The 27,222-nt window shown below is 49.4% G+C and overlaps 1 protein-coding gene across 1 annotated transcript in view; it reads right to left on the bottom strand.

Annotated features, from left to right (window-relative positions):
* Positions 1-17,542: 17,542 nt before the first annotated feature.
* LOC143425102 (von Hippel-Lindau disease tumor suppressor-like) overlaps positions 17,543-27,222 on the bottom strand; it is a 57,048-nt gene continuing 47,368 nt past the window's right edge. The window contains exons 3-4 of the mRNA XM_076897605.1: positions 18,481-18,880; positions 17,543-18,031 (exon numbers count right to left, since the gene is read on the bottom strand). Of these exons, the coding sequence (XP_076753720.1) occupies positions 17,734-18,031; positions 18,481-18,758 (576 nt within the window). The 5' untranslated portion in view covers positions 18,759-18,880 and the 3' untranslated portion in view covers positions 17,543-17,733. The remainder of the gene's footprint in view (positions 18,032-18,480; positions 18,881-27,222) is intronic.

The raw sequence follows: 27,222 nt of genomic DNA on the forward strand, positions 1-27,222 counted from the left end.
TCCACCGTGCCTCGATATATAACGTCTCCCCTCGTTTTTCGAGTTTCCTCGGAGACGTTACGTTCCTCGCAATTTGTCACGCGAGGTACATAATCAGAATCCATCGTGGACCGATCTCAAAGCCAACAGCGGACGAGGAGGGGCGCGAACGCACGAGAAAGCGAGAGTCGTCGTAATTACAGGACGGGGGTTGGTTCGCCGCGTGGAATTAACGGGCCGGCTGAAAGGCAAAGGAGCCACGGGTTTTAAAAAAAACTCGACGAGCCCTGGGAAACTCTCAAAGAGGCCGTCGTCGTGTCTTTTAAGGAACTGTAATCGAATCCGCGTGTCTGCAGGCGCGTCAAAATAGGAAAAGAAGCTCCGTGGTGGAGCCAGGAAGACTCTTTCCGATGGAAAAAATAAGGGATGGAAACACGACGCGAGTAGAGCGCTCGCGAACGGATACTCTTGATTCTGAACGTTTCTTGGGAATAAAAAGATCCAGCTGCTCTTGATGAACAATTTCTACGTTCTAATTTTGATCGTTGCGTTGTAGAATATACGGATTATATTTATGCAGTTACAAAACATGCCAGGTGCGTTCTCCACGCGCTTCGTTTCTATGATCGCGCCCTGTCACGTTTTGTTTCTATAGGAGAAACGACATTTCACAGCTACGCATTAGCATCCCTTTTACCAGCTGCCTTCCGGTTCGGTAAAATGTACATCGAACGTGACGCGGAATGTTTACGGCCATTTTCCGGGGCGTAATATCGCGTTACCGCGTCTACTTTAATTACACGTAACGCGTTACTGATATTTCGAGTAACCAGAGAAAACCGGGAAACAAACTCGGCGAACATCACGCGCAACAACACGCGTAACTTTCGACACGAACATTGTCCACAAAGCCGAACTTTCCCTCGTTCAATATTACTTAATATATATTTAACGCGTTTGGGTCCCGTGCGCACAAATTTATGCGTCTCATTAAACTCCATGAAAATGGAGATAAAAGTCATTTATCGTATGCGACAACGGGACGAGGTAAGAAGAGGTAGAAAAAATTCTTCCAAAAGTATCGTACAAATAACAAATACTTATTCAATCAACCAATTCCTAAAACCATTGATCATCGATTGAAACAGGACGCAATTAAACGTTTCTATATCGCTCAGCGAGAGAAAGAGGAAGTAATTGGTCCCGTCGAACCGGTTACGTCGCAGCCACTTACGCAACCCGGCACCGTTCGCAGCGAAACGCGGCAATAAAGGGGTGGACGAGGGTAAACTAATACATTGAATAAAGTCGCGAGGGCGGCGTGACGAATAATGCGCTTAAAATTGAAACACGGTTAATTGCTCGCTTGGAATTTTCAAGACGGGCTCCCGAGGGCTCATTACAACGGATCCTCGGGTTCCTTTAGCCGGGGACGTCTCTTAATTAGCCGCCGCCATTGCGCCGGTTACGCAACGCCGGCTAAAGTCTCTCGAAGGTTGAATTAAAAGCGCGCCGCTCGCGCAACCCCTTCGAGACGATGCTGTAACCCCGTCGAATCGGTATCGATTAATCGCCATCGACGGTCTACCAGCGGATGGATTTATTTACGAAGGCGTCGTAAAAAACTGATCAATCACGGTGGCCTGCTAATTAAGCCTCTGCGTTTCTGACACCTGCTACCAAATGAAAATTAATCTACCATTTAAAAAAAAAAGAACTACTCGAGGGTGTGACATTCTTGCAAGAAGTCTCTGCAGTTTTTCTACGCTACGATCGCATCGATTCGCAACAACGAACGACTCGAAACCATTCGAGGATCGCGTGGAAAACTCTTTCTGACAACGTCCAACGCCTAGCTTCCTCCGCAACCTGAAAGTAGAGGCGTCTCAGGATGAAGGGAGGGGGTGGAAAACTGCAATTTGCGGGCCGGTAACGAACGCCGCGTCTCCGTGGTAGTTTCTCGAAGGCGAGGCACCGCGTTCCACCGTATCGCCCCTCATTGTTGTGCGCGACAATGGCGGACGCGCGCGAACAATGTACCACCCCCGCGAGGAAGAAGAACGCGCGACGCCGCGCGGGCGACAGGACCCAACGCCTCGCAAAGCTTCTTACCCGGCGCCCAGGACCCGTCCCCGTCTCACCTGGACCAGTGTGTACCTACGCGAGAAAGCGGCCGTCGCTCGAGCAACGCGTTTGTTTGCACGCGCCTAGAACGGTCTTAAGAAGCGTTTACAATGCGATGCGCGCCCCAAGTGGTCGCAATTGTTACGGGGAGCGTTTGATTCGCGGACAATTGGGGACACGACCGTTCCCATTGTCGTTCAACGGGGGTTTCCTAGAGGAAGGGACCTTAAGGCGCGCTTTCAACGCGACGGTGCTACGTCGAATCGTGGCGATTGCTAATAACAAGCTTTTATCAGCGTACAGTCGAAAGCGACGAAGAACCCAACTAATTAGTACTCACGATAATTAAATTCAACGAGAATGTGAGAGTACGATGAATCTGGTAGTTGACTAATTTTTTACAACCCTTTAAAGATTGGGCATCCTTGGGATTTTAATTTTTCCTGTCGAAGCAAACGCGTGGAAGGGACGAAGAAAAATTTAGTGGCGACCATTCTCGAGACAACCTGTACAATCCAGCCACGTCCACGGGTTATTACGTATCGAAGGGCCACTCGTCATCGAAACGACGCGGCACGGGCGGGGACGTGGAAATTTCGTCGAACGCGGAGGCAATCGAGGGAATTTTCCGCGGGACTGCATCATTTTCGAAAGTGTCAGATAGCCGGAGAAACATTCGCGGCGATAAAGAAACCGCAAGGCAATATATTTCCTCTGGGAGCGGCCGGTTGTGTCCGTCCCTCGATTGCTCCGGGCATTTGTTACGGTCAGTTACTTTCGACGAGCCTGGAGGGAGGCGAACGCGTGTCCACCGGGACCTCTTTTCCCGTCCACGTACCCGAACGTCCCGTCCCGTCCCGTCCCGTCCCGTCCCGACCGGAAGATATTTAGCAACCCTGGCATTTTTCAATGTGTCACCATCGACAAATTAATTTAGGCGGTCGAGCAGCGTGACGCGGCTGTCCGGTTTCTTCCCCTTCGCTCAGCGGGGCCAAAAAACGGTCCAATCGACAGAATTGGCTGCCTAATGGAACGTGTCTGTTCGAGGTACTCGCTACAAACGCTTCTCTCCGTTCAAACGTACCGATATATCCGCTTTATGAGACACTCGCCCGGTAAAAGCGTTTTTTTCAATTTCCAAAATTTACCGTTCGTTATTCGAATCAAGTACCCTTTTCTTCGTTTTATGACATCCACGAAAGTTGAAAATCAATTTCGATACGTGAATCTCGAAAGGAACTTCGTAGATAAATTAGAGAATCCACGGAAACGACGAAGGGAAGAACTAACGGTCCCACGGACGGGTACCAGCTCTTCCTAAAATAAACAGGGACGATTCTCTGGAGAGAGAATGTCCCGCGCGACGTCATAAAGAGGCCCGTTAACGAGGAACCTTTATTTTCCTCGGTTCGTATCGGCTATTAAACAGTATTCGCGGAGCAGAACGGTCTCTCGAGTTAGCAGGGGCCGCGTACGCGAGAAGGAGAGCGTCGCGGGTCGCAAAAACGGCTTCCGGGTACGGTCGAGGGTCACTTATGCAAATATCGAGGGCCGGTGATGTTAAACGATTCGACGCGCGTACAGAAACGTTTTATTAACTGAATGGAAAAGGGAGCGAGAACGGAAGCGGAGAGAAAACAAAGGAAAAGGTTGAAGGGAGAGAGAGAGAAAAGGAAAAAACGGCGAAGGGTGGGAAAAAGAGAAACACGGATGGAGAGGGTGAAAAGCGCAGGGGTGAGAGAAGGAGGAGACGAGTGTGGCTCGATTGCGAGCGCGTTCATTAGGGTCAGTTACTTTTAACGGTGAGCCAAGTAATCCCCGCGGAATATTTTTCCCCTTTTCTCGCGACTCTAACCCCCGTTGCCCTCTTTTACATCGTTTTCCCGCCCTCCGCGTCCCGGTTACGAGGCTCCGTCGCGCGTTTACGCGAGCCTGCCCGTGTTTGTTTAATGTCAAACGCGAAACAAGTCGGGACTTCTTGACTCCCATTAGCTGCACGACGCCAAGAGCCTTCTTCACCTTTGTCGCACGGATTTACATCCACCGCCCTCTTCTTCCGCCTTCTTTCTCTTTTATTATTATATACATCCCTCTGTTGAATCTGTTTCAAGGATTTTTGTTTAAGAACCTTTCATGATCGTCTACGCAATATTTTACTTTTCTATTGGAGCCTGTGAAAATTATTGAATTCTCTAGGTTCAAGATTTTAATTATCAGAAAGGAGAGTCTTTAATGGCGTTCGCGTTATCACCCGTTCCAATTATTTACGAGCATCGTAAAATATATCCCGCGGTTTTCGAGTCTCCGCGTTCGCGTCTCTCGCGGCACGCAAGGGGTTGTAACGGGAAATTAAAAAGCTCGCACACGATTCGTCACGAACGCTCACCCGTGCGAGGGTGGAGGGTAAAAAAGTTTCGAAATAATTTCACCTGGAACGTCAAACGGGGTTTCTCGTTCTTTTCACTCAACGGGGAAACGAAAGGGTGGCTCTCGAAACTTAGCAATAATCCGTGTCCCGTCTCTGTGCGAGGTCGCCGGCCAAAGGGCGGAAACGCATGAAAAGCGGGGCCGTTACCACGGGCAGCCTTTTCCTTGCCCGTTACAGACGGCACGATAAACATCGCAGTCAATCATCCTGCATATTGCGCCCTTCCCTGCATATTGCACAAATGCTGATTACGTGTGTTGCACTGCCTTGAGAACTGGGAACGGACGGTTTGAATTGCTGTTAGCAATTCCGCCCGGCAACAATTCCCACGTCAAATGTACCAAATTACTTCCGACTCGGCTACACACTGCACTTTGGTAATGGTACCCGCCATGAAATTTCCTCTGGAATTATCTCTTTTCCATTCGCTATCCCTTTATTAATCGTTCCTTCCGCGACGTGTACAAAGGGGGTAGTAAACTTGAGAATTCGCGAATACCTTAGGATAAATCGCTCCAATGCTTTTGATCGTAATTTCAATACAAAATTACACTATAAACGGTTAATTTGAAACGCAAAATCCAAAGGTTAATAATGTAAAACAAGCACGAAGGAATCGATTCGCGCGGACCCTCCGGTGTGCCAGCAAGTTTCGCAATTTTAATTAAAAACCGGCGAAAGTTACAAAGACAGGGTGATCTTCGAGAGGCTCAAAGGACGCCTAATTGTTTCCAAAATTAGGATTGACACGTTCAAAGGGAGGCTGCCAGAGGGTAGCTTTAAACTGCGAAACGTTAATCACGATGGGGGCCAAGGGCGAGGCGAGTGGAAGCCTGAATCCACTTGATGTTCATTAGGGTCAGTTACTTTTAATGACGGGAAAGTAATCCCTCGGATTATTTTACCCCTGAATGCAGCCGACCACCCACCCTCGACGCCCCGCCCGTCCGTTCGGAAGGTTTAAGCTCGTGTCATCGCGCGTTTATTATTAACCGAACAGGCCTGCATCTTCACGGTTGTTTTACCCCCCTGGAATAACCATCAAGGTCTCCGTTCACGGGGTGGCAACAGTTGCCAAGCGTTTACACGTCCCTCGGCTTATTAAAAAAGTTATACACCGAGAGTGGAATGTTTTATAACGCGCGAAGAAAAAGTAGAACAATCTCCAGAGCCCTGCGGTGCAAAGGGGTTGAAAATGAATAAATCGTACGCACCTTACGATACAGAGCCCTTCAGAAGGGTTAAACAAAAATCGAATTCGAAGCCACCGCACTCGAAACACCCCAATTCGAGCCCCGCCTCGGTGACCCATTTAAAAGGCAGGCCCGCGTGTGAACGGCGGATCGAAAAATCGCAGGAGCCACCGCGGGATAGCCGTGTGGACGGGGACGGAAAATATCGGCGTTTCATCCGCCGCGGGGGCCACGACCCTCGACACTATGTGCACACGGACGCGAACGCGGGCGCGGCCGTCCCGTGGAATACTTTATCGCGCATGAATAATGTATCCAGGGGCGCTGATAGCGCGCGCCGGCCAACATTTAGGCAACCTGGGCCAATATTGATACACGCTCTCGACGTGTTCCATCGCCGTCGCGTTTTCTCTCCTGGGGCGCGTGCACGCGTCGCCAATTCACCCCCGTGTCCCGTACCAGCCGTCCGAGGTGGACACGGGTCGACGCGTGTTACCGCGAGCGTTTCGAGATTTCCGAATTTCTCGCGGTTCACGTTCAACATCGCACCCCTGCGACAGCTGGCTGCTGGGGTTGCGATAATTATTCGTAACGTCGCGAACGCGTCCTGTTTGTGGGTTAAATATATTGGCTGTTTGCAATTATTTCTCGCCTTGCTCTACGATGTAACAGTTATGTATTATTCGAAGTCGATGGGACTGGAAAAGCAACGCGAGATACCTCGTTTCAGCTCCGAATTCTGAGTTATTTAAAAACGTAGACATGGGTGCTATAATGAAACATAGATTTGGCGACGATGTCTCGACCAGACGAGGCCACGTCGACGCTCGATCATCCGATACGATACAGACCTGTTAATGGACGTCAATCGATCCACCCTCGCGTTATCTACCCCCAACGCCCTCGAGTCAAATCCGCCATAACCTACCCTCGGTTCGAAGACAAACACACCGCGCCAGAAGAAAATCATAAGTTCCCCCGACATTCTACGGCCCTATAAACCAGCAATCCTTAACCCGCGAAGCGAGCTTCATTTTATAACCCTCCCCCGTAAACCAAGCCGCGAACGAGCCCTAAAAAGAGCTGAGAATCCTCCGTGCGACCCCAGCCAGAGGTTCAACCCCTAACACCCACGCTAACAACCGCGTTACGAAACACTTGCGCCACGTGATACGAAAAAAAACGTCGCTCCGCTGATGGAACCGCGACTATTCTCGCAGAGTAGAATTCCAGCGGGTGGTGAGATCAGAGGGTTGCGATTTACGCGCGGGGGTGGGTTGCAGCTGGCGCGCTCTCCTTTCAGCCGCGAGGACGCGCTAACAAGAATCAATCCCAGGAAAGGGGATGCTGCGTTTAATTAATTATCGGTTAACAGTCGGACGCGCCACGACTGGGAATGGAGAACCGACTGCGGCTCAGGGGGTGGGCGAATTCTACGCCAGCGCGCGTCGAGATCGAGTAAACTGCGCGCGCGAGTAGCCTCTCGAATCCGAGCGGACAGTCTCGTATGTTTTATTCATAAACGATGCGCGAAAGGGAAGCAATGGTTTTAAGTGGACTCGCAGGTGAGACTCGGATTTTATGTATCGAGAGAGAGCCGGCGATGGTTGCAATCGGGTTAATAAGAGTTTCCGTTTCCAGACGAAATTCGTACGCTCTCTGCCTGTTTCTTCGTTGGATGCGCACGAGCACGCATCGATGAGGGATGCAACAGGCCCGCGTGTTCGCAGCTATCGGGGTGACTGCGAAGATCCACGTTTCCGGTCTTCCCTTCCACGCGGTTTACTTGGTTAACTAGGCGCGACGCGTGTCGCCGGATGCGGCTGACAAGATTCACGTGTTAATTGTACCACAGTTGCTACTGTGCTAAATAATTATTCACGCACTAATGATCGTCTGTTAATAAAACATAATACTTTTAGTACACTAGCATTCTACCGTTGAATCAAACCAAAACGAGTATTTAATTCACGTTTAAAAAGGGGTGGTTTTAAGAAGTCGCAGGCCTCCTTGCGTCCTCGTTAATTGATAAACGCTGTTCGTACACTTTTAATACCGATTGGCTAGAGATTCGTGATCGACCGCTGGATCCAGCTACAAATTGACGGCCGGTAATTAATTAACGCGTTAATTAGGAAGGCGCAGCGCCACGGCGGCGCTGTCCCTCGCGACGTTTTCGAGCGATCCGGACCTCGACGGGCACGGATCCATTAGCGGGCATCGACAGAGACGTACGGCGAGTGACAACAACTGTGCTCGAAATTCGGACTAATTAGCGCGAGAGCCAGACCACGGAACGGCGGTCGGAACAATGCTCCCAGGATCACGCGTGACGTTCCACGTGAGGGATCAATCGACGTTCGATCGGTCCGCAGAGGTGGACGTCGAAAGGAACATTTCTCATATTTCGTTGTTACACGATTCTTCTAACGTTCTATGGTTCAATCTTCGCAACGATACGAAGCAAAAATGAACTTTGAAACGCGTGCAGATGAAACGAAAAACAATCGTCGAAACGCTGCAACGAATCTCTCTGGCGCGAAATAAAAAATGACTTCCCAAACGGATAGCCAAGCTGGCCGACGTTTCAATGGCCGGCGGGCTTTCTCTCTGTTTTTTTTTTCTCTGCTCGTCGAATTTGCATGCTCGAACCCGTTAATGGCCCGATTCCGTTACGCGGGACGTTTCAAATATTTCCACCGATTTACGACTGGTCCCGATTATCGCGTGTTAAACCGTTTAGCCGCGCTTTATTCAATAACGATCCAGGACACGGAGAACTCGCGGCGAGCATCTCGGTCGCGCGGGCAAGCGCAATCCTCGAGCGGCAAGATCCAACCGCGGATAATTAACCGGCTTTAATGGAAACGACTTAGTTACCGTGTTCGTCCCGTCCAACCCCGCGCGCCCTTCAAAACGCCCCGCGCGATTAAATAACCGGGTAATATCGACTGCGATGATATCGTCGCGACGCGGGTATCGATTTATTCGCCTGGGGGTCGCGCGAGGGTGACGTCGACGATGTCTGTACCTGAATATTTTCTAGGAATTTTCCAATATTTAATACCTCCGCTGCGAATAAATCGTGAACACGGAAGGGGACTCTAATTTCATTTACTCGCGATGAACAAGACTTTTTCAATTAAGATATGGAATTTTATTTAAAGGGTGCGAGTAATCTGAGAAAATCGTCATTTTTAACTGTAGAATTGGTTGTTATATTCTGTAAAATCTGAGGATATTTGGGACACTTTAATTTGTTGAGATCAACAAGTGTTTCTATAATAGGAAGAAAATCGGAAAATTATGCAAAACAGCGTGGTGTTTCAATAACTAGGAAACGGAGGTCTGAGTATAGCTTCGTAACACGGTAGTTTCGAAACAACCGTTTCACCACCGGCAATAGATTCGCGTGATTAAGCGCAGTATTAATTTGAGCCGCTCGAGGTGCAAATGATTCGACAACCGCGTAAGATACGTGCACGACCGTCTGGTAACGACGGTAACTGCAATCAAGACGGGCGTACGCGGGGCATCGACAGGGTTTCGAGACAGAATCCGCGACGCGAACGGGGCCCAGCCGCGGTGTACTAATTAGCGCGTCAATTAATTAGCAATCGACAAGTCGCTGCGGAACCGGCAGGGGAACGCGGTCCCCGAAATCTCATTAGAAGAACAATCGACGCCCGCCGCGGCAACGTTTTCTTCCGCTCGCTTATAATTACCATCTATTTGCAACTACTAATTGCCCGCCGCCGCGAACGCTCGGCTCGCGGGTAATTAACAACCCCTTCGACTGTTCGTTAGAAGTTCAGTTTGCTAAAATCGAGGAACGAGGAGCACCGTGTATTTCGTTCGATGGCCACTCGCCACGTGCAATTAGTTCAATTGCGATTCGCAATTGAAAAAAATTGTTATGCTTCACCGTGGAAATATTAATTATACCCTGTAACATTTGAGATCCTCGGATATTTTCCCGTTTAATATCATTTGTGTGTTCGAAAGTGTGCGATTTAATGTTTGCGAAGCGACAGGCTATTTCCATTCGCGCCCATTTCAGCGGGGGACGAATGTAAAATATCGCGGAAGTATGACCGATAAAAAGCAGGATTTCGCAATTTCGAAATGATTCGAGCCCTGTGTAACAACCGAGACAGCCGAGAGCCACCGTCTGTAAAGAGCGATTAACATTTTGACAAGGATATTTATCGCGGTATTTATCGCGCCGCGTGGCCCGCTGGTAAACCGGATCCGAATGAAATGAATCGGAGGGCGGTTAGCGGGGGCTGAAACGGAGCAACCTGTGCGCGCGCGGCCCGCGAACAATCAATTTTCAATAAACCGACAGGTAAATGTATTTACAAACATTTATGCGCATAAATCGTGGTCCACGGCAAATTGCATCCGCCTCGGTCCTTATTTTTCCTCGCCCCCGAATTTTCGACCCGGCTACCCAATAATTTCTTGTCAATCGTCGACGAGAATCGCGAAAACGCTTTTTTTTCCATTCTCCCCTCTTTCTTTCATCCAGCGCGGTAAATCTTGTCTCGAATAAATGTTTGTACGAAAAGCACAGCGCAGCTGCCCTTTCTTTCCTCCTCTCTCTGTCTCTCTCTCTCTCTCCTCTCGTCCATTTCGTTACACAACCTGTGTTTCCTTTGCGCCAATCATCAACGTTTATCGCGCAGTTTTACACGAGAGAACAAGTTTATAGGATTTTTTTTATAGCGAATTTTTATTGGCGCCCACCGCCCGGGGGTGCGTATCTGGAATTTTTATCACAGTCGCGGGGGATAATTTTCGTCGAGATTTTAAAACGTTTATACTGTTTCGCTTCGAAGCGAGCACTTTCCACCGTGATAGCGTAAATAAAACCACTCGTGAAAAACGTGAATCGACGGACAGATAGAATCGAACGTGGCTTCCTCAGGGTTCGCAGCCGAGATCTTCTCTCATTGCTCCATCGAAATACCCAAATTACATCCCTCCGTAGATACACACGCGTTCGAACCTCTTACGTACACATCCCACCCCAATTTCCTCATCCACAGTTACCAGAAAACAACTGTATTCGTACGGATAATAAAAACAAAAGGAAAAAACAGGTACGCACGGTTCATTTAGCGGCCACTCGTCGGCTACCGGCAAGAACGGAAGCAGACAGACAGCCGCGATAATAACCACAATCGCAATCGGCTGGTATAATGGAATAAACAGAGCGCGATCGTAAAACAACTCCACCCCTTCCGGCGCTCGTCCGTGAATCGCGTAATGACCGTTCGATAGCTCAGGTGGTTGAATGGAAAGGAAAGCCGGGGCGCGTTTCAGCGGGGATCGGCTGTGTTTTCAACCGGCCGACAACAAAACGGAATCCATCGAAAATCGACCCGCAGGAAACGCCGCGCGCGGACCGCTCGCGGCCATTGTTTATCCGGCGCATCCGTTTTAATGCCCGTTATAATTGCGCGGGATGAAAAGCCGATGGGTTTTCACTCTTTGACGCGATATTTCGACATCGAGCGTGCAACGGCCCCCTGGCTCGAGCGCGACGCCCGTTTCCGTTACGAATTCCCGTAGAACGCTCGAGCGTAATTAGTCGCGCGGCGGGCAGAGCCCGTTATCGCCTGTCCCCGCATAAATAATGCAATCGCGAGGGGGCAAAAGGGAAACCGGGGCTGGACCCAACGGGCTCTCAACGGGACGCCTAATAAATGTTAATCACCAATTACCGGGACCCGAGCGCAACCCCCATCGCGTTTTTCGTTCATTTGCCTGGCTAAGCCCGCGACCTTTCCTCTTTTTTTTTGCTCCATTTTTAACCCCCGCCTGGAACATACACGGGACCAACGCCTGGAACACCGTGAACGGGGTAAATTGCTCGATTAACCCTGCGCGGACTGCGCGAATCGCTGAGTCGCGGCGAAATTCTTCCACCCTTCCGTTTATGCCGCCGGTATTTTTATTTCCGTTCGCGAGGAGATTTAAATACCTAATCCGACCCCCGCCGTCCCTTTAAATAGGAGGTACGCGCAGTCAGAAAATTGCTACGAATAACGTCGAGAACACCTGAAAAGTATCATTCTAATTAAAACTTTCTCGATCCGTTGATTCCGCAAATGCGCCTCGACTCCATCGTCATCCCCTAGCGATCGCGACGGTTAATCTCTCCTCTCCGTCCTCTCTCTCTCTTTCTCTCGTCGTGGTGGGAGGAGGCAGGGGGGGGTGGCGGTTGCAATTTGTTAGAACGGTTCTCTCGTCAGCGTTGATCGACGGTGGCCGAAGCGAGCGGAGTGTTATTGCTGGCAGCTGAGCAGGCTCGAGAATTAATAATGGCGCCGGTAGCTAGGCGGAATTAATAAGCGCGATAATTTCGGCCGGAATTGAAAGACAAACTGGATTAGCGGCGGAGAAATTCCAGGGGTCGGAAAAGTTTCGCGTGGAATGAAAGGGAGGCGAAAATTCGGCGCCGAATTTTCATCCCCCGCGTCGTCTACGGGGCTCCACGGAGCGTAAACAGGAACGGTTACGGTCGCTTGTCGGAGTGTCGGGTGCAAGGTGCAGCCTCGCGTTTAAACGTTTAGTAATTCAGCGCATCGGGGACTCGTGTCGAACAGGGTCGTCTGTTACCGTTCTTATGAATACCATTAACGTAACGCGATGTCCTCGAGCGTTATCAAATAATGGCGTACGAAGCTCGTCAAGTTGAATCGCGTCTGTAACTATTATTACACTCTACAACGCGAACGAGTAAAAATAGAATAGCTCGTGCATTAAGAAGTTTTTTGAATATTTTCATCACGTGAAAAGAAGGGGATGAATTTTAATGGAGTTTTGAATATCGCATAGTCTACAGTCTCGATGATTTACTTGAATGTGGAAAGTGGACTCGTGGTACTTTGAAAGCCGCGAGAGCGAGCGTAGAACCGCGGGACAAAGTGAACCCCTTCGGTAAGGGTTGTGCGCGCAGGCTCGCGTCGATACTTTCTCGAAGGCGAGCATTTCAAGGAGCGCAACGTGACCGCGGTGCAGAGTCGACGCTTAAGTCCGCTCGAAACTTCCGTTATAACGGCGGGAGGCATACCGCGTCTTTAAGTGTCCATTGAATTCATGAAAACGCAAATAGGATACGGCCACCAATATCCCAGCCGCGTAATGGCCGCGAGCTGAATGGCCTCGCGATAATGTCTGTCGGGGAGGGAGCTGGGACGGGCATCCAATTCCGATTTTATTTGCCGTGCGGATCGGATTTCAATCGCAATCCCGCTGGATTATTGTAGTTTAATGCCTCTCTGACTGTTACACACTTTTCTGCTTTTACCCGGCTAAATTTTTCAACGAATTCCTCTCGTCGTTTAACAGTGGAAACGCTGCTTCATCCTGCAGAGTGTAACCCTTTAAATTTCTTACAAACATCACCTAAATACTTTTCCAATTAACAAGTATAGTAATCCACTTTCCGAAAGTTCAACTAAACGATACGTAGGAACACGTAAGAGGAGTGGTTCCAGTTTACTTCCGGTTGCACACTGAGGGATGGCGAACCTCTGGTCCCCGAGTGTTAGTCCACGAACGCGATAAACGTAGCCCAGGCTCCGTCGACAGGAATTATTTCCCTCGAGTCAGGGCACGAATTCGAAGCGTCGAAATAACGCGACGCCGACCGACGAGGACCGCAATTAATTAGAGGCGCGTCGATACGCGGGAATAACGAGCAACCGCGGTCTTACTTCCGAGCCGCCGCCATCTCGATGGGCACGAGGGCCAGCCCTGGCTCAACGTTAAAGACGAATTTTACGGCTTCCACGACGTTGCCTTTAATAGAGAGGGGGTTTAGTTCGAGCTTCCGGAAGGGAGAAAAAGGAAAGACGATTCCAGCGTGGCTTTCCGGGGTGCCGAGTGTTTAGAGGGCGGCGGTACAGCGGCAGTTCCGGTGGAGGAGGAAATTAACGGGGATGTAGGTCGCTCTAGAGGCTTTTCTTTGAGAACCCGGATGGCGGGCGTTTAATTTAATTGTTGTTTTGCCGAGTGCGAGGGGAAAACGCGGCCAGATCTTTGATGTCGGCAATTTTGAATTTCAAACAGGGGATGATGTACAATATCGCAACGATAAATTATTAATATCGCCATTATTAATATCCATAAAACATTATGCAAAATATCGTCGACTTTTTTTTTCAGCAAATCAAATTATTATACACGCGTACGTATTAATATGCATTCGCGTGAAATTTCAACGAAAATCCGTTCGACGTTTTCAGCTGGAATAGAAGAGCGGAGCATCCGCTGTGTAAACGAGATCAAACATAGAGATAGTCGTTCATTGAATAAACGAAACGATCGACCTATCCGACCATAAAAGTATAGACCGGCAGGCCTGTCAATGGCGAAGCCACAAATCTCGCTGGGATAACCAGTTTCGCAATACTCGCCTTCAGAGGCTCCCGCGATTTCTCCTCTCTGTCGAGGAGCAATCGCGCCGATCCGTCGACCCCGATCCCGGAGATTTTCCGGGTTTTCCCCTCTCCGTCGCCTCTGCTGGCGGCTGGGGTCACGACAGCGAGACACCAGCATCACGAACCGCATTTCCGCGTGCAAATTAACCACCGCCACGTCCATGTAACGCGAATAAGCGTTTCGAAACCGATTCGCACCTTTCATCGATTTTTCATCGCGATGGAAGCTTGTTCCTTGGAACGTGAAATGTGAAAACTCGAGTTAAATTATATAATTCGTCTGATTCATTCGACTCGACATCATAGAATCGCGTTTCGTAACCTCTCGATCGTCATACGGGACCCGTTCAACGAGCGTCACGGTCGTAAGACACCTGATCAGGTGGCTCATTAGATACCCGGCACTCGGTGATATTTCGCGGTGCGTTTAAGACCCATTAGGATCGGGACGGATTAACGAGGCACTAACCAGAGTCCGTTCGCCGTGCATTTAATTGACCGTCGTCGTCGACGGAAACGACCGCAGCCTGGCGACCTGATCGAGTCATCAGCGATGCTCTTCGCGTCGCTTCCCGGCCCATTGTCGGTCCCCACAATGCGTCCGGACGGGAGCACGGCAATTCTTTCACCACCCTCGCCGGGTCATTGTTTCGTCACTTCGAAAGAGCACTTTGTTGAACACGACGAGCATCTTTCGTTCGACTCTTTTCGTTCTCCAACGGGAAATGTGATTCACCTGCTCGATTCGCAAAGGGGGTGGAAGATGGTCCACAGAAATCTGAACTACCCTAACCAACTAACTTAAATTTCCAATTTTCTTTACATCTAATACCAGAAATTTGCCCTTTAATTTTCCGATCAATTTTACCTACCATTTTCATTCTCGATAGTTAACCACGCGAAATGAACCGCTCGGCTAAACAGAACAGCGATGGCTACGGGGATCTTCCGTCTGGGCGTGTAGAACTGGCCGCGCGGAGTCGAGCGAGCGTTATCGCGGTCCGTTTCGGGTCGAAGCGTATTTAACTCGGCTAATGGTTAATCAACACACGTATTGCGCGCTTCGTCGAAGGGAAGCATCGCGCCGGAAAGTTTCGCTCGGCCAACTCGCGTGCTCGGCTCGTGTCGGCCGGTTTTAATAACTCCGTAACTCTACTTACGAATTACGGAAACGAGGCGGGATTACCCGACGGCTGCCACGATTTTCGACCGGCCATTACCGCGCGCGAGTCGTACGCCGGATTTTACGAGGACAGACCGCCGGTAAAAGTCGCCCCGACGTGTTCGTGCCCCAAAGTTCCTCTTCTATTCGAGAAGTTCCGATGGAAGTGTGCTTGAAACGCGAAACAGTCATCAACGATGGACTCTGAAGAGTTTTTATGGACTCGATCGAGTCGATTCGACTCTTCTGTAGTGGAGAGGGTGAAGGGGTTGATCAGGTGCTGCTGTTATTCGTCATTGGAATTAATTAGGAGGGAAATAAGGCGAAATAAAAAAGGAAAAATTATCAGATAAATTTCTACGCATCCTAAGGAAATCATTTTACGTATCTACGTACATAAAATCTCGTGGAAACCTATAGATTTTATAGCAAAAGGATAGGAAAATTCGAGGAAGAGTTTGTCGATAAAAAAAAGAAAAAAAATAGTTCTTGCTTGTGATTTTTAATTGCTACATAAGCGACCATGGGTAAAAATACTTACAAGCCGAATTGCTTACATCGAGTATAATAAGATATTGCTGAGCGCGATGCGGTTTATAGTAAAGTAGAGTCAACAGGAAACTGACCACTCGCTCCAACTGAATGATAAATCGACGAGCGTGCCTGCAGAGTTGCGAGAACCGCAACCCGTGGAAACACCATTCGTGGTTCTTAACGATAAACTTGTTAATATCAAGGAATTATAGTCTACGAGCGAACATCTTTGAAGTTGTTCATAGCAAAATTACGAAGTTGATCCAACGAAACGGTCCGTCTCGCCTCTTCGAGAGCCTCCACATGGTATATAAAACAGCGATACATCATCGACACCTCTGATTAATCACGAATTAAGCCAATCGAATATCCAAACGCGATTTATAAACGGTTTCGAAAAACGACAAAGTTGATAACTCCGACAGCGGTGTTGGTAGGTGGATTCCAGTGAAATCTCGTCGAGCACGTTGATTTCCGTCGAACAGGAAATTCGAGGACGCCTTCCAGAGGAGCGCACTTTAAACTGCTTTAACGCGTCGGACAAATTGAAGTTTCGTTTTCAGGTAAAGCTGGATGAATACCAGGATAGGAAATTAAACGGTGTCAGGGAGTTTGATTAAAGTCGTAACGAGAGTAAAACAACGTTTTAGTCTCGCAGGGTAACCTAAGATATTAATCGCGCGTATCAAACCAGGCATCGCGTGAATAATATTATACTTTGTAATCGAGGAGCCGAGTACGCGTTGAAATTTGCCTCACGATACGTGTGACGTGTTTGGTACCGGTATTGTTCTCGGTGTGGGTCTGATTTGTCAATGGCAATACGAGTCTTGGTCTCAGAGTCAGTTTCAGTGTCTGTCACAGTGCACGTGCAAGTCTCAGTGGCGATATTAGTCGTATCGTTTGAAACAACCGAGGCACGCCTCGTAGATCGCAACCAAAATCGACGCGGACACCGTCCAGAGACGTGCACTGGCACTGAAATTCGGTGAGGGCGTATTTTCCTCTTCTTTTTTTTTTTTGCACGCGCGCGCGGGTTTAAAACGCGTCGAGGTACGGTGACAATTTTTCACGCGTCCACGAACGGAAGACGGACAGGCTCTCGAGGAATTCTGGCGCGCGCCGATAAGCTCGAAACGTCCGACCGATAAAATACATATATTACACACGGTATGTACAACGGTACATGCACGTATCGCTGGTTCGAGAGGAAAGCGACATAACTCAGCCGAGTATCGTGGCTTTTTGCGGCGAGCGACGCGCTGGTCGAACCCGCTCGTTCGCCGGAGGAATTCCGCGGACGCGCGTACCCGATGGCATTCGAGGCTCCGCAGCACCCCACGGAAATACTTACGCTGCGAATTTTTACGATTTCCATGCGCGCCCTCCGCTTCTGCCCCTCCGTTGCTACGGTATCTCTACGCGCTCGAACCGCGCTACTTTTGATACGGATGCTCCTTTGGTCTGCTCTTTTGGGATCATTGACGAGTGCCTAACCTTGCACCCCTCTATCGTCTCGATCCAGGTAAACACAGTCACCATTATTTCTCTGCGCGCAATCCAACGAAAAGAAACTTACTTATATAAAAACCAGCCGAATCCAGAAACCTCGAATTCCAACGTCCTGAACCAGTATATCATACAAAGTGACCCCTGAATCCATACACGATTCAACACTTGTAAGACCTCGAGGCAGGTCACGGACGAACGGTTCGCGTGTTCTCCGTTTACCTTGGACGAGAGAACAGAAAATGCGATCACGGGTAATCTTAAACTGGAGAACGTCGCTTTCCTCGCGAGCAGCCTGGCCACCCCCACTGAACCGTGAGGAACGTGGATCCAGGGACCACCAGCACCGTTTTAATCCTCCTCCATCCGACGGAAGAGATGGGACGTCAACGGTATCGGCGCTGGCGAGTTGACATTCTCCTCCGGTTCCTGCTCGTCACCCGGCAGCATGCTGGCCAGCTCCTGCTGAAGGCACCTGGGGATGTCCAGTTGTAACACCTGCCGTTTGTGGGTCAGACGCTGCCTGATGGCCCTCAAGGACAGCCGGCGCAGCGTGAACACCGGAAGGGTGATGCAGACGTAACGCCTGGCCCTCGCGCAACGCGACATCGGCTTCGGGAAGAACACGTCCTCATTGTCCACCACGTACCTGAAAACGTGTCCCCTTCGGTCCAGGCTGGTCTCACCCCCTCGCTCCGATCGGGACATGTGCTCGCATTCGATTAGAAATAGCTAAAGAACCTGACTCTGCAATCTCTCTGACTCTCATCTCGCGATAGATGTTACGAGGAACTTTCACCCACATTCTCCCATACGTACATTCACCCTTCGTTACTCTCTCGAGCACCTCGACACAGCTTGCAAATATTTTCACCGATCACAGCGTACACCTTCGTCGACCCATCCACCCTCGTCAAACTCATCAACCTCTACCAAATCCTCTCCTCATGCGCACCTCCATTTTCTCTAACTCGAAAGATTCAGTCGGAAGTGTCTTATCGATCGAAGCGGACAACCAATATCCCTTTGCAGAGGGACACGATCCCCGCGATCAGGGGTCGAGAAATGCGGAGAATTCGCGTCGAAAGACTCGCTTACCTGTCGTGGGTGTCCCTGTCGACGAAGATCCACGGGTGGGTGACGAACGTGTCGATGTCCAGGCTCTCGTTGTACCGCAGCGTCCCGTAGTTGACCGCTCTGCCCTGGTAATCGATCCAATACAGAACCACGTCGTGCAACGTGCGGTTCACGAACTTTACGAAGACCCTGTTCACGTTGTCGAGCGAACGGAGGACCAAGGGCATCTCTGCTGTCTCTAGCGCTGCCTCTAGCTGTACCTTTAACTGCTGGTCCCGCTTCGATACGGAGATGAACATCTCCTTTCTCGGCCAGAGAGACACCTCGGATCACCGTGGACGACCCGGTTTCACCGAACACCCGCGACTCCTTCCACCGCCTTGTCACCCTCTCCTCCGTCTGCGTTAGTGTCGCGCGACCACTGCAACCAGAGAATCAACCGGGGTTAGGTTGGTTCGCGTTACCATTTGCGACGTGCGATGACCCAAACGCTGTTCTCATTTTTACAGTCGAGTTAAGAAATCATCGCTCGTAAACAAGGTATTCCCTTAAATTTGTAAAAGTGTTCGTTTCGTAAGAGAAGAAAATAGGGGATGCTAGCGGCGGACAGTCGCCCTTAAAAGTTGCAACGCGGCCATTTTTCCGTTCGCCGTTGCGGAGCAGGGAAGGGTGGAAGGATACGAGCCGGAAAATCGATCGGACGTAAACAATTTCGCCGGCGAAACGATCCGAGCCAACGGGCACGCTGGTCAACATATCATAAAAAACGCTCGAATATTTGTCCGCCGATTGTTCACCCCTCGACCAGTCGATTTCCCGACCGAAAACAGGGAAACGTTCGAGGCCGGGCAAAGTATCGGCCCCGTAAAATTCGATAAAGCCATAACGCGCGAAAGCGACCGAACTAAATTTCCCGTTGCGATCCATCCGCCTGCGAGTGTTTCCCAACTCTCCGCAGAATTCGTAGAATCTGGACGATTTTAGAAAGACCAGACTCTCGTGCGTTCGCATCGTAGAAGAAAATAAGGAATTGGAATTGGCGTATAGAAAATTAGAACATGCGAATATTCGACGATTTTTATGCGCGCGAAGCAGTCTCGATCGTTGAACTCGTGGCCGTGCAGAGAGGCAAAGAAGAGGGATCGCGGCGAAAAAGCAGAAAAGTTCAAGGACCGTCTCTCGGAGCCTGGATCGCGAATAAATCATTTAAACAACGTCTGACATTAACTCGACGTAAGACGCGTTTATCTACGAGAAGCAATCGATCATAAAATGGTAATCAAATAGCTGCACGTTTCGTACGCTGCGGGGATCTCGAACGTCACTGAGAAACGTGCTGGCAAATAGAGAAACGAGGACCCTCGTTTCGTAAATACACACCGCGTTTGATCCCTCGCGAAATGTCTATCGATCGAATTAAAAGAATCCCTAGATAGTGACATTTTATATTTCACGAGTCATCTTCGCAGCTCTCTTCTTCGATTTCGCAAAGCACAGTCGGACCTCAGTAATCATTTTATATAAACAGTAGTATCGAACGAGCGATTCTAAACTAAAAAATTAAGACAATAATCTGAAAGAAAACTCCCTGCTGATGGTACGTTTGAAAAATTCGAAGAGTAGATTCCTTCGCGACGGAAAATCAGCAACGACGCCGAGGAAACGGTCGAATCAGCGTGGCGGCGTGAAACGAGATCCCTTTTTTCAATTAAATTTTCCGCGACGGAAAGAGGGTGGTCGTTAGAGGGGTGGGTTGGTCGGCGCGAGGGAAAGCGGAAAATCGATCGGTCGCATATGCGCGCGTATTATTAAACAGAAACGTTGAGGGCACGCGGGAGCGTCTAGCGTTTTCCAGGCTTCCACTTTCCCGGTGAAAAGCTGTAATGGAGTTTCGCCGTTCGCCGCCATTGTTTCGCAGTTTTATAAGCCGATGAGAGCGCGGCGGACAGAAACGGACGCATTTTACACGGTTCCACGCGGGAGGAAACTGACCTGTCCCCCGCCAAGTCCTCCTATTTGGTTATTTATGGCATTCGAAAATAGTTTCTCTTCGGTTATTCCCGTTCCGCGACGAGCAGTCGTCCCTTTTTTCCCCTCGCTGGCAGAGTTATGGAAAAAATAATTGGAAATTGATAGAATTCGGAGAACAGAGGGTGAACGCGTTCGGTTCGTTCCAAGATGGATGCTCGAAGCGTTCTCCATCGAGTTTTCGAAGATTCCTCGTTCTAATCGTTTAATTTCAATTTACATTAACTCAGTAGAATCTTCTCACCCTCGAAGAGAGTAGATTCATAAAGAAAATTCTCATTTTCCGAGGCGAGCCCATATTCTTGTAGGCGGAGTCATATTTTCCGAGACGCATCTCGCAAAGTGGATACGCACTTAAGATATTCCTCGAGGCGGACCTATATTTCCTCCCCTCTAGCTGGAGTCGATATTCGCTAACAAATTACCCGTCTACCAACCCGTAAGCCCAACACTTTCACGACTCAATGCGACTCGATCATCCCCCTCGCGTCTCAGGATGAAATAAATTCAAGAACATCGACGAATGCTGCGTTAGAACGCCGCGGATGAGCTCGCGGATGAACTCGAGGGCGGGCAGACGAATCGTGGCCGCTGGCGAACGCTCGAGCGAACCGGAAACGGCTGGTAATCGTCGGATCCGCGGAACGAACGGAAGTTCCCGCGTTAGGGAAAGTTCGAGTCCCGCGCGGGGTGGCGAACGCGTCGCGATAAATCGCGAAAGATATACGGAATAACTTCTTATTGCGGGCCCGCGTAAATCTCTTACCGTGCTCGTCGCCGCTAATTCCGGCTGCGTCAACCGTCGTCGATGCTGGGAAAAGTTTTAATGAAAAACGCCTGGCGGCCATCGAACGGGGATGCTTTACGACTCGAGGAGGGCTCGCGCGTCCGGTTTCTTCGGCTCGAGGCTCGTTTTAGGAAAGAAACCGCGATAATTCCCGTTGGAACGTGCAATTAAGTTTAACGGTTCTTCGTTTTGTTTCTTAATAAGAATCGCGGAGATTTGACGAATCTCTAATTGACTTGTCTAATGGTTACATTCGATGGGAACATTTTCAAATCATAAAATAATTAAAACGATAAAGCTTGCTGCTTTTAGTATCGCATTAAAGTATCGAGATGTTTAATTTTTTAGTTACGGAGAATGACAGTGGAATTTGATAATTCGACAGCGATAAAACTCGATTCCGATTCGTCCGTCGGGAATCGCACTGATTGACGTATTAAGAGAATCGACGTCCCGGGTTATACAGGGTGGGCTCGTTAATAAAGTTATCCCAGAGCAAGATCCAATGGTCCATGTTCGACTGGAAAAATGAAAAGGAAAGAATCGACCGTGGCAAGTTTGACAGCTCATTATTTCCAATTCGAGGGGATCCCAGCACCCCCCACCGTTGCTGACGGCCATTTCACGGAGTTAGTTGCAAATTACCAGGGAAATTACAACGTCGGCTCGGCCCGCCACCGCTGCCTGTAATTTCACCGGCACGATAGTTCGAATCGCCAGACCATCTCCGTTTCCAACCACGGAACGTTTAACTTGTCGATTCTGTCCGAACTTCCTTGTTCCCACGCAACAATCTTCCTCCTCGACCGAGTCGTTCGATTAATTAAATACCGAGGGGACTATCGATTTCTAGACTCTTCGAAAATTTACATTTTTTTTCCACGATTTTTGTATTTTCGAGAACGATCGACGAAACCAATCGAGTAATTTATTGCTCAGCTTTCATTCTACGATAACTGCCGCATGAAAAACGAATTACTAGCTGTAAATAATTATTCGTAATTAAATTTTCAGTATGACAATCATATTAAATGCCTGGCATTTTGAAAATCCCCTCGCAGAAATTTCTCCTCTTACAATTAGAAAATTAAAGAATGGTCCGATGAAATTGCAACGCGATGGCTGACGCATAAATTAATAACGCCGTAGAACGAAACGATTAGAGGAGTGAAAAATTGATCCGTCAAAGTGGGACAGAATGGTTATCGCGCGCGGATCGATGGCGCGAAAAAATGGCACAAATAGTCGGCTAATTAAGCGACTCCATCGTTCAAGATTACGCCTTCTTCGTTTAATTCTTCTTGACGGGATAATGGCTCGTTCCGAAACATCCTTTCGTCGTCCAGACGGTAGATCCATCAGCTACTTTCTGTATAGACAGCTGCTAGAATGGATATCCTTGTCGACATCTCTCGATAAAGACTCTTTCTCTGTACCCTCTCTCCCGCGGACGGAACATTCAGCCGCGACGGTCGGCAACGAACAGCGAAAAGGCTTCAATGACTTCGTTCGGTAATTTATCGCGTCCTCCGCCTCTTGCGCCCCACGAACGCGTCTTAAAGCGTACTTCAATCGAGGAGGACCTCGCTTTTCCGTGTACCCGCTCAGCTAGTTGATCTTCGCTTAAACTTTCACTTCGTCGTCTTCCTCGCGGATCGTCGATGTCGCTCGTCGTTGGTAAATAATTGCTTTAAGGCTGGACTGCTTAATTAAATGGAGCAATTGTTCCACGGTTGGAAACTTCCTTTCGAGCGTTTTCATTCCGTTTAAAATAGGCAAACGAACGAACGAGAAACGTTTAATCCGGAAATCTACAAGTTCGAAGGACCACCCCCAAGCTTGAGCGCGAACGAAGACTTTTAGAGGACCATACGAGGACCACTGTCCATCCAACGACAAATATCAAAGAACCACTCCATAACTAAACTAAAATGTCTCACGATCGCCTCGCAAACCACGCATTAACACATTTACCACCCTTCGAAACCCTCAGATTCTACTCTAGCGTTCAAAAAATCACTCGAACCGATTCCTCCGCACCCCCGTCTACCCCTACGCGAACAAACGCGCGATCGAGGAATATTTCGAGCAGAACGTAGCTACACGGTGTATACCATCAGTGCTGCGGTGTGCATAAACGATCGCTCGATCCAACCGGACGAGCAAAAGCTGGCTGCCACGGGGTAGTCGAGGGGATGGCGGTATCCGCAAACAGCGGAACCTTAATTCGTCGACGGACGCATGCGAAACGCCGGTGCGACAAGACGACGCCAGGTGTTTGCTTAGGCCGAGCGGAGTCGCGACTGCTACAGACGCGCTGTCGCTTTATTGCGTTTCCGGTTTACCGATTCCCGTCCTCGAAACCACCGGGAAACGAGTATATCGAGCCACGATACCAGCAGAAATTCCGCCCGCGTATAAATGCCAGAGTAAAAGCGATGGAAATTGTCTGCTAATTGTCAACCGAGTGTATTATATTAAGGGTTGTTTTAGTTACGTCTGTCGTATGATTGCAATTTAGAATTTTTTTAGGAATTTTTATTCAATAAGAAAGACCTTGGATTTCTCTAGTGTCTCCTCTAGTGGCACGTGTCTGGTGGCATTTGGTAAAATCCGTGGTGGAAATGGTTTCAGAGCGACTATCGCTGGACCCAGAAGTGAACTTGTCTTTTAACCGTGGCAAGAGAGGTTGCTCGGGAATTAAAAGGGAAAAATTCGACGCGGATTACCGATCGTGGTGATCCGGGCAACACGAGTCGGGAACATGTTACGGGGGAAAGTTTCGTTGAAACAACCTAGGGCGTTAAGCAGATCCCTCGGCGGTCGGGGGTAAGTTCTAAACCGCTGAACAAACTTCGTGACGCTACAATAGTGAAAATATCAAACAATTTAATGAAAAGCTTACTGCAGTCCGCTGGAGACTCGTAACAGTGCCAGGCGAAGCACGTACCACCAAACCCAACATCGTTAATTTCTGTTTACCGAAAAGATTCTTCACCAATTACTTCAAAAATTCCTATCAACCACCAAGGCATGCAAACATACGAAATCACAGCGCGGAGATGAAAATCTATATCGAACGGAAACTGATCCACTCCGCGCGCCCTGTCGACGCGTTACAGACAGAAGCAAATTCACTCGTGGAACTCTTCAAAGCGGAACACGAGTCGAGATCTGAAAGCATCGCGCGCAACGTCGCAAGAAGCAAACGCGCGCAAAATTACACACCTCGCGGAAACGAGTCAAAGCAAGCGATACACGAAACCCACCGAAAGTAATTACAACGGTAACGATACGAGGCAGGGGAAACGCGGGACCGCAAACCGCGAACACCCGACAGACGAGGAACGCTACCTGAGAAACGACGCATCGATGGCACGCCGTGTAAAGGGTTGGAAAGGGAAACAGAAAGAGGAGCCGGACGCAGTTCCACGCCGGTTAGACACTAGAAATGATTAATGCCCGGTGCGGCGCACAGTCTGTTTCTATTTGCTCGTGTAGCCGGGCAACAACGGCCAGCCGATCTCTCGCTTGGCCCGATCCCTCTGATTCCGGCCACGTACCCGCCCTCCGCTTTGCGGCTGGCCCCGTCCACCACCCCCCCGTTGGTCAAACAAACGAAAACGGCCGTTCTATATCGATTGCGTTCGCGCCCGATCGCGGGGACAATGGGGATAATTGACCGTACAAATTACGATTGCGAGAAACCCAGCGTCCCTGGACCTGGCAATTAGGTAACGCGGGAAGCGCGCTGGCGCGGCGAAACGCTCGAACCGATGCCTGTTTGCGGAGATACCTCGCCCCTTTGACAGCCACGAAAATTTACGAGCGAGAATCGAGGGTTCGCGATGGAGCAAGTGTATCGAGATGGACGAATGAAACGCGATGGCGAACGCGTTGGATAAGTTCGAACGGTTGAATTAGCTGTTTTGCGACGGTGTGCGCTCAATCGTGGGGTGCGATCATAAGTCAACAGTGGTTAACGAGAATCTTAGACAGCGCGGTTAACCGAGAAGGGAAGTGAACCCTTCTGATCGTAGCGTTTTGTGAGGGATGGCTTAAGATCTTGGGCAAAGGAATAACTGCGATTACGAAACGCATCGCAGAGAGCTGGAACGAACGTTCCGGCACGAAAGCTCCCGTTTGCTTCCCGAGCAAGTCGTTACAACGGCCGATTTTCTAACGTATTACAGCCTGCACGCGACCCCTTTCAGAAGATTAGTACATCGTTAAAGAGGGAAGTTAGATCGTCTGAACTTGCAGCTGTAGTAACTCGTATTTTTCAGCGACTTCATAGATTTTAATAGTTATTTATTGCTAGAAAAAAATCAAGGTTAATTAACTTGGCGATAAAACAGTGGTATTTCGTACGATCGCGTTACGCAAGCGTGACGATCTTCAATTGATGGAAACTATGCGAGTCGAAGAAGGACGCGCGGATCCCTGGAGAGAGGAACCCACCAGCTGCAACGCCTTTTTCGTCCACTAACCCGGTTCTCTGTCCAACTCGCGAAGGTGTAACATTTAAGAGAGCTCGCAAACTAACGCAGGCGAAGTAGGACTTGGAAATTATCGAGCCATCTTTACCGCGGCAACGATCCATCGTGTCGCAACGTTTAATTACGCGGTCGTTTAACTGGGCCACGTTTGTCGCACTTTTCAGGGAATCCCCGCGCCGCTATCGGCCCCGTACGCTCTTCACCGAGACCATTAAGGGAAAATGGACTAAGCAGATGGTATCTGGTACGCTGGCAATTTGTTTCAACCGGCACGCCACGTTGCTTAGAGATTACGCACACACGAGCCTCCATTTCTCTACTCTTATTTATCCCTCTTACTCTGTTCTATCGTTCTAACATTGTCCAGAAATGAACGATAGCGATCAGATTTAAAAGCGATCGAAAAATTACGATCCTCTGTTTCTACTTGCTTCTTCCACCTTTCGTTTCTTCTTCCCGTTCGTTTTAGTCGTTTGTAACTGAACCAGTGCTACCCACGGTTCCCCAAGAGCCAACACTGTAAGTACATTAACGTCTTTCTCTAGCTACATTCATCTGGCACAGTTATCGCGGCTGGATCGATGAGAAATAAAGAACGATTAAGAACGTCCACCTTTTCATTCGTTTCTTCCCGTTGCTCGCACCGTAAGAGGATTAAACGAGGAACCGAACGCGGTGACACAATGCAGGACAATCGCGGGCCTTTCGCGGTACCGTGGAACACCATTGTAAGCGGCTTCCGGACGATAATGCGATTTGTATTCAGCGACAGTCGGGCCCCGTGCCTCGGCGACACTGCTGATGCACTGTTTGACTTGCGATCGAGGCGCGCGGGTCCTCGTGCAACTCGCGAGGATGGTAGAACAGTTTCCGTGTTTGCTCTACGTCGAACGACGTTCACGATCTATCTATTATATACAAAAGGGAAACCGCGTTATTAATAACTACGCGAGAGCGTAATCAGGCGTATCAGCCACTAAACTGCTCGCGAGGCTTCTAACGAGGGACCGCCGCTTTCCGATTTCCCTTTGGATACGCGCGAACATTAATTAAACGGGCGCGCGACTAACAAGAAATACCTGGAAAGCGAGGACCCGGCGAACGCTCGATTAGAAGCGGAACATGATACGCTAAACGCGCGCAGGGACGATGACACGTGACGAGAGATCGAGAGCCTCGTTTAAAGGAAGCTGTACCACTGTCGGACGAACCTACGATCATCGAGGATCTCGCGGAAACGAGAAGTCGAACGAGTGTCAGGAAATTAAACGCAAAGCTGGAGGAAGGTTGAAACGGGGTGGAGGGTTGCAACGGATCGGAGGAGATAAGAAGAATAAGTGAAGCCCGTGGAACGCGAAGGAAACTTAATAAAATCAAGCGAAAATCCGAGGCAGCGCGTTGAACGGAAACTCGAGACACCGTGGCTGCGATTCTAACTCGTTCCTCTCC

The sequence above is a fragment of the Xylocopa sonorina genome, chromosome 7 (assembly GCF_050948175.1).
Source record: "Xylocopa sonorina isolate GNS202 chromosome 7, iyXylSono1_principal, whole genome shotgun sequence".
NCBI classification, from domain to species: Eukaryota; Metazoa; Arthropoda; class Insecta; order Hymenoptera; family Apidae; genus Xylocopa; species Xylocopa sonorina.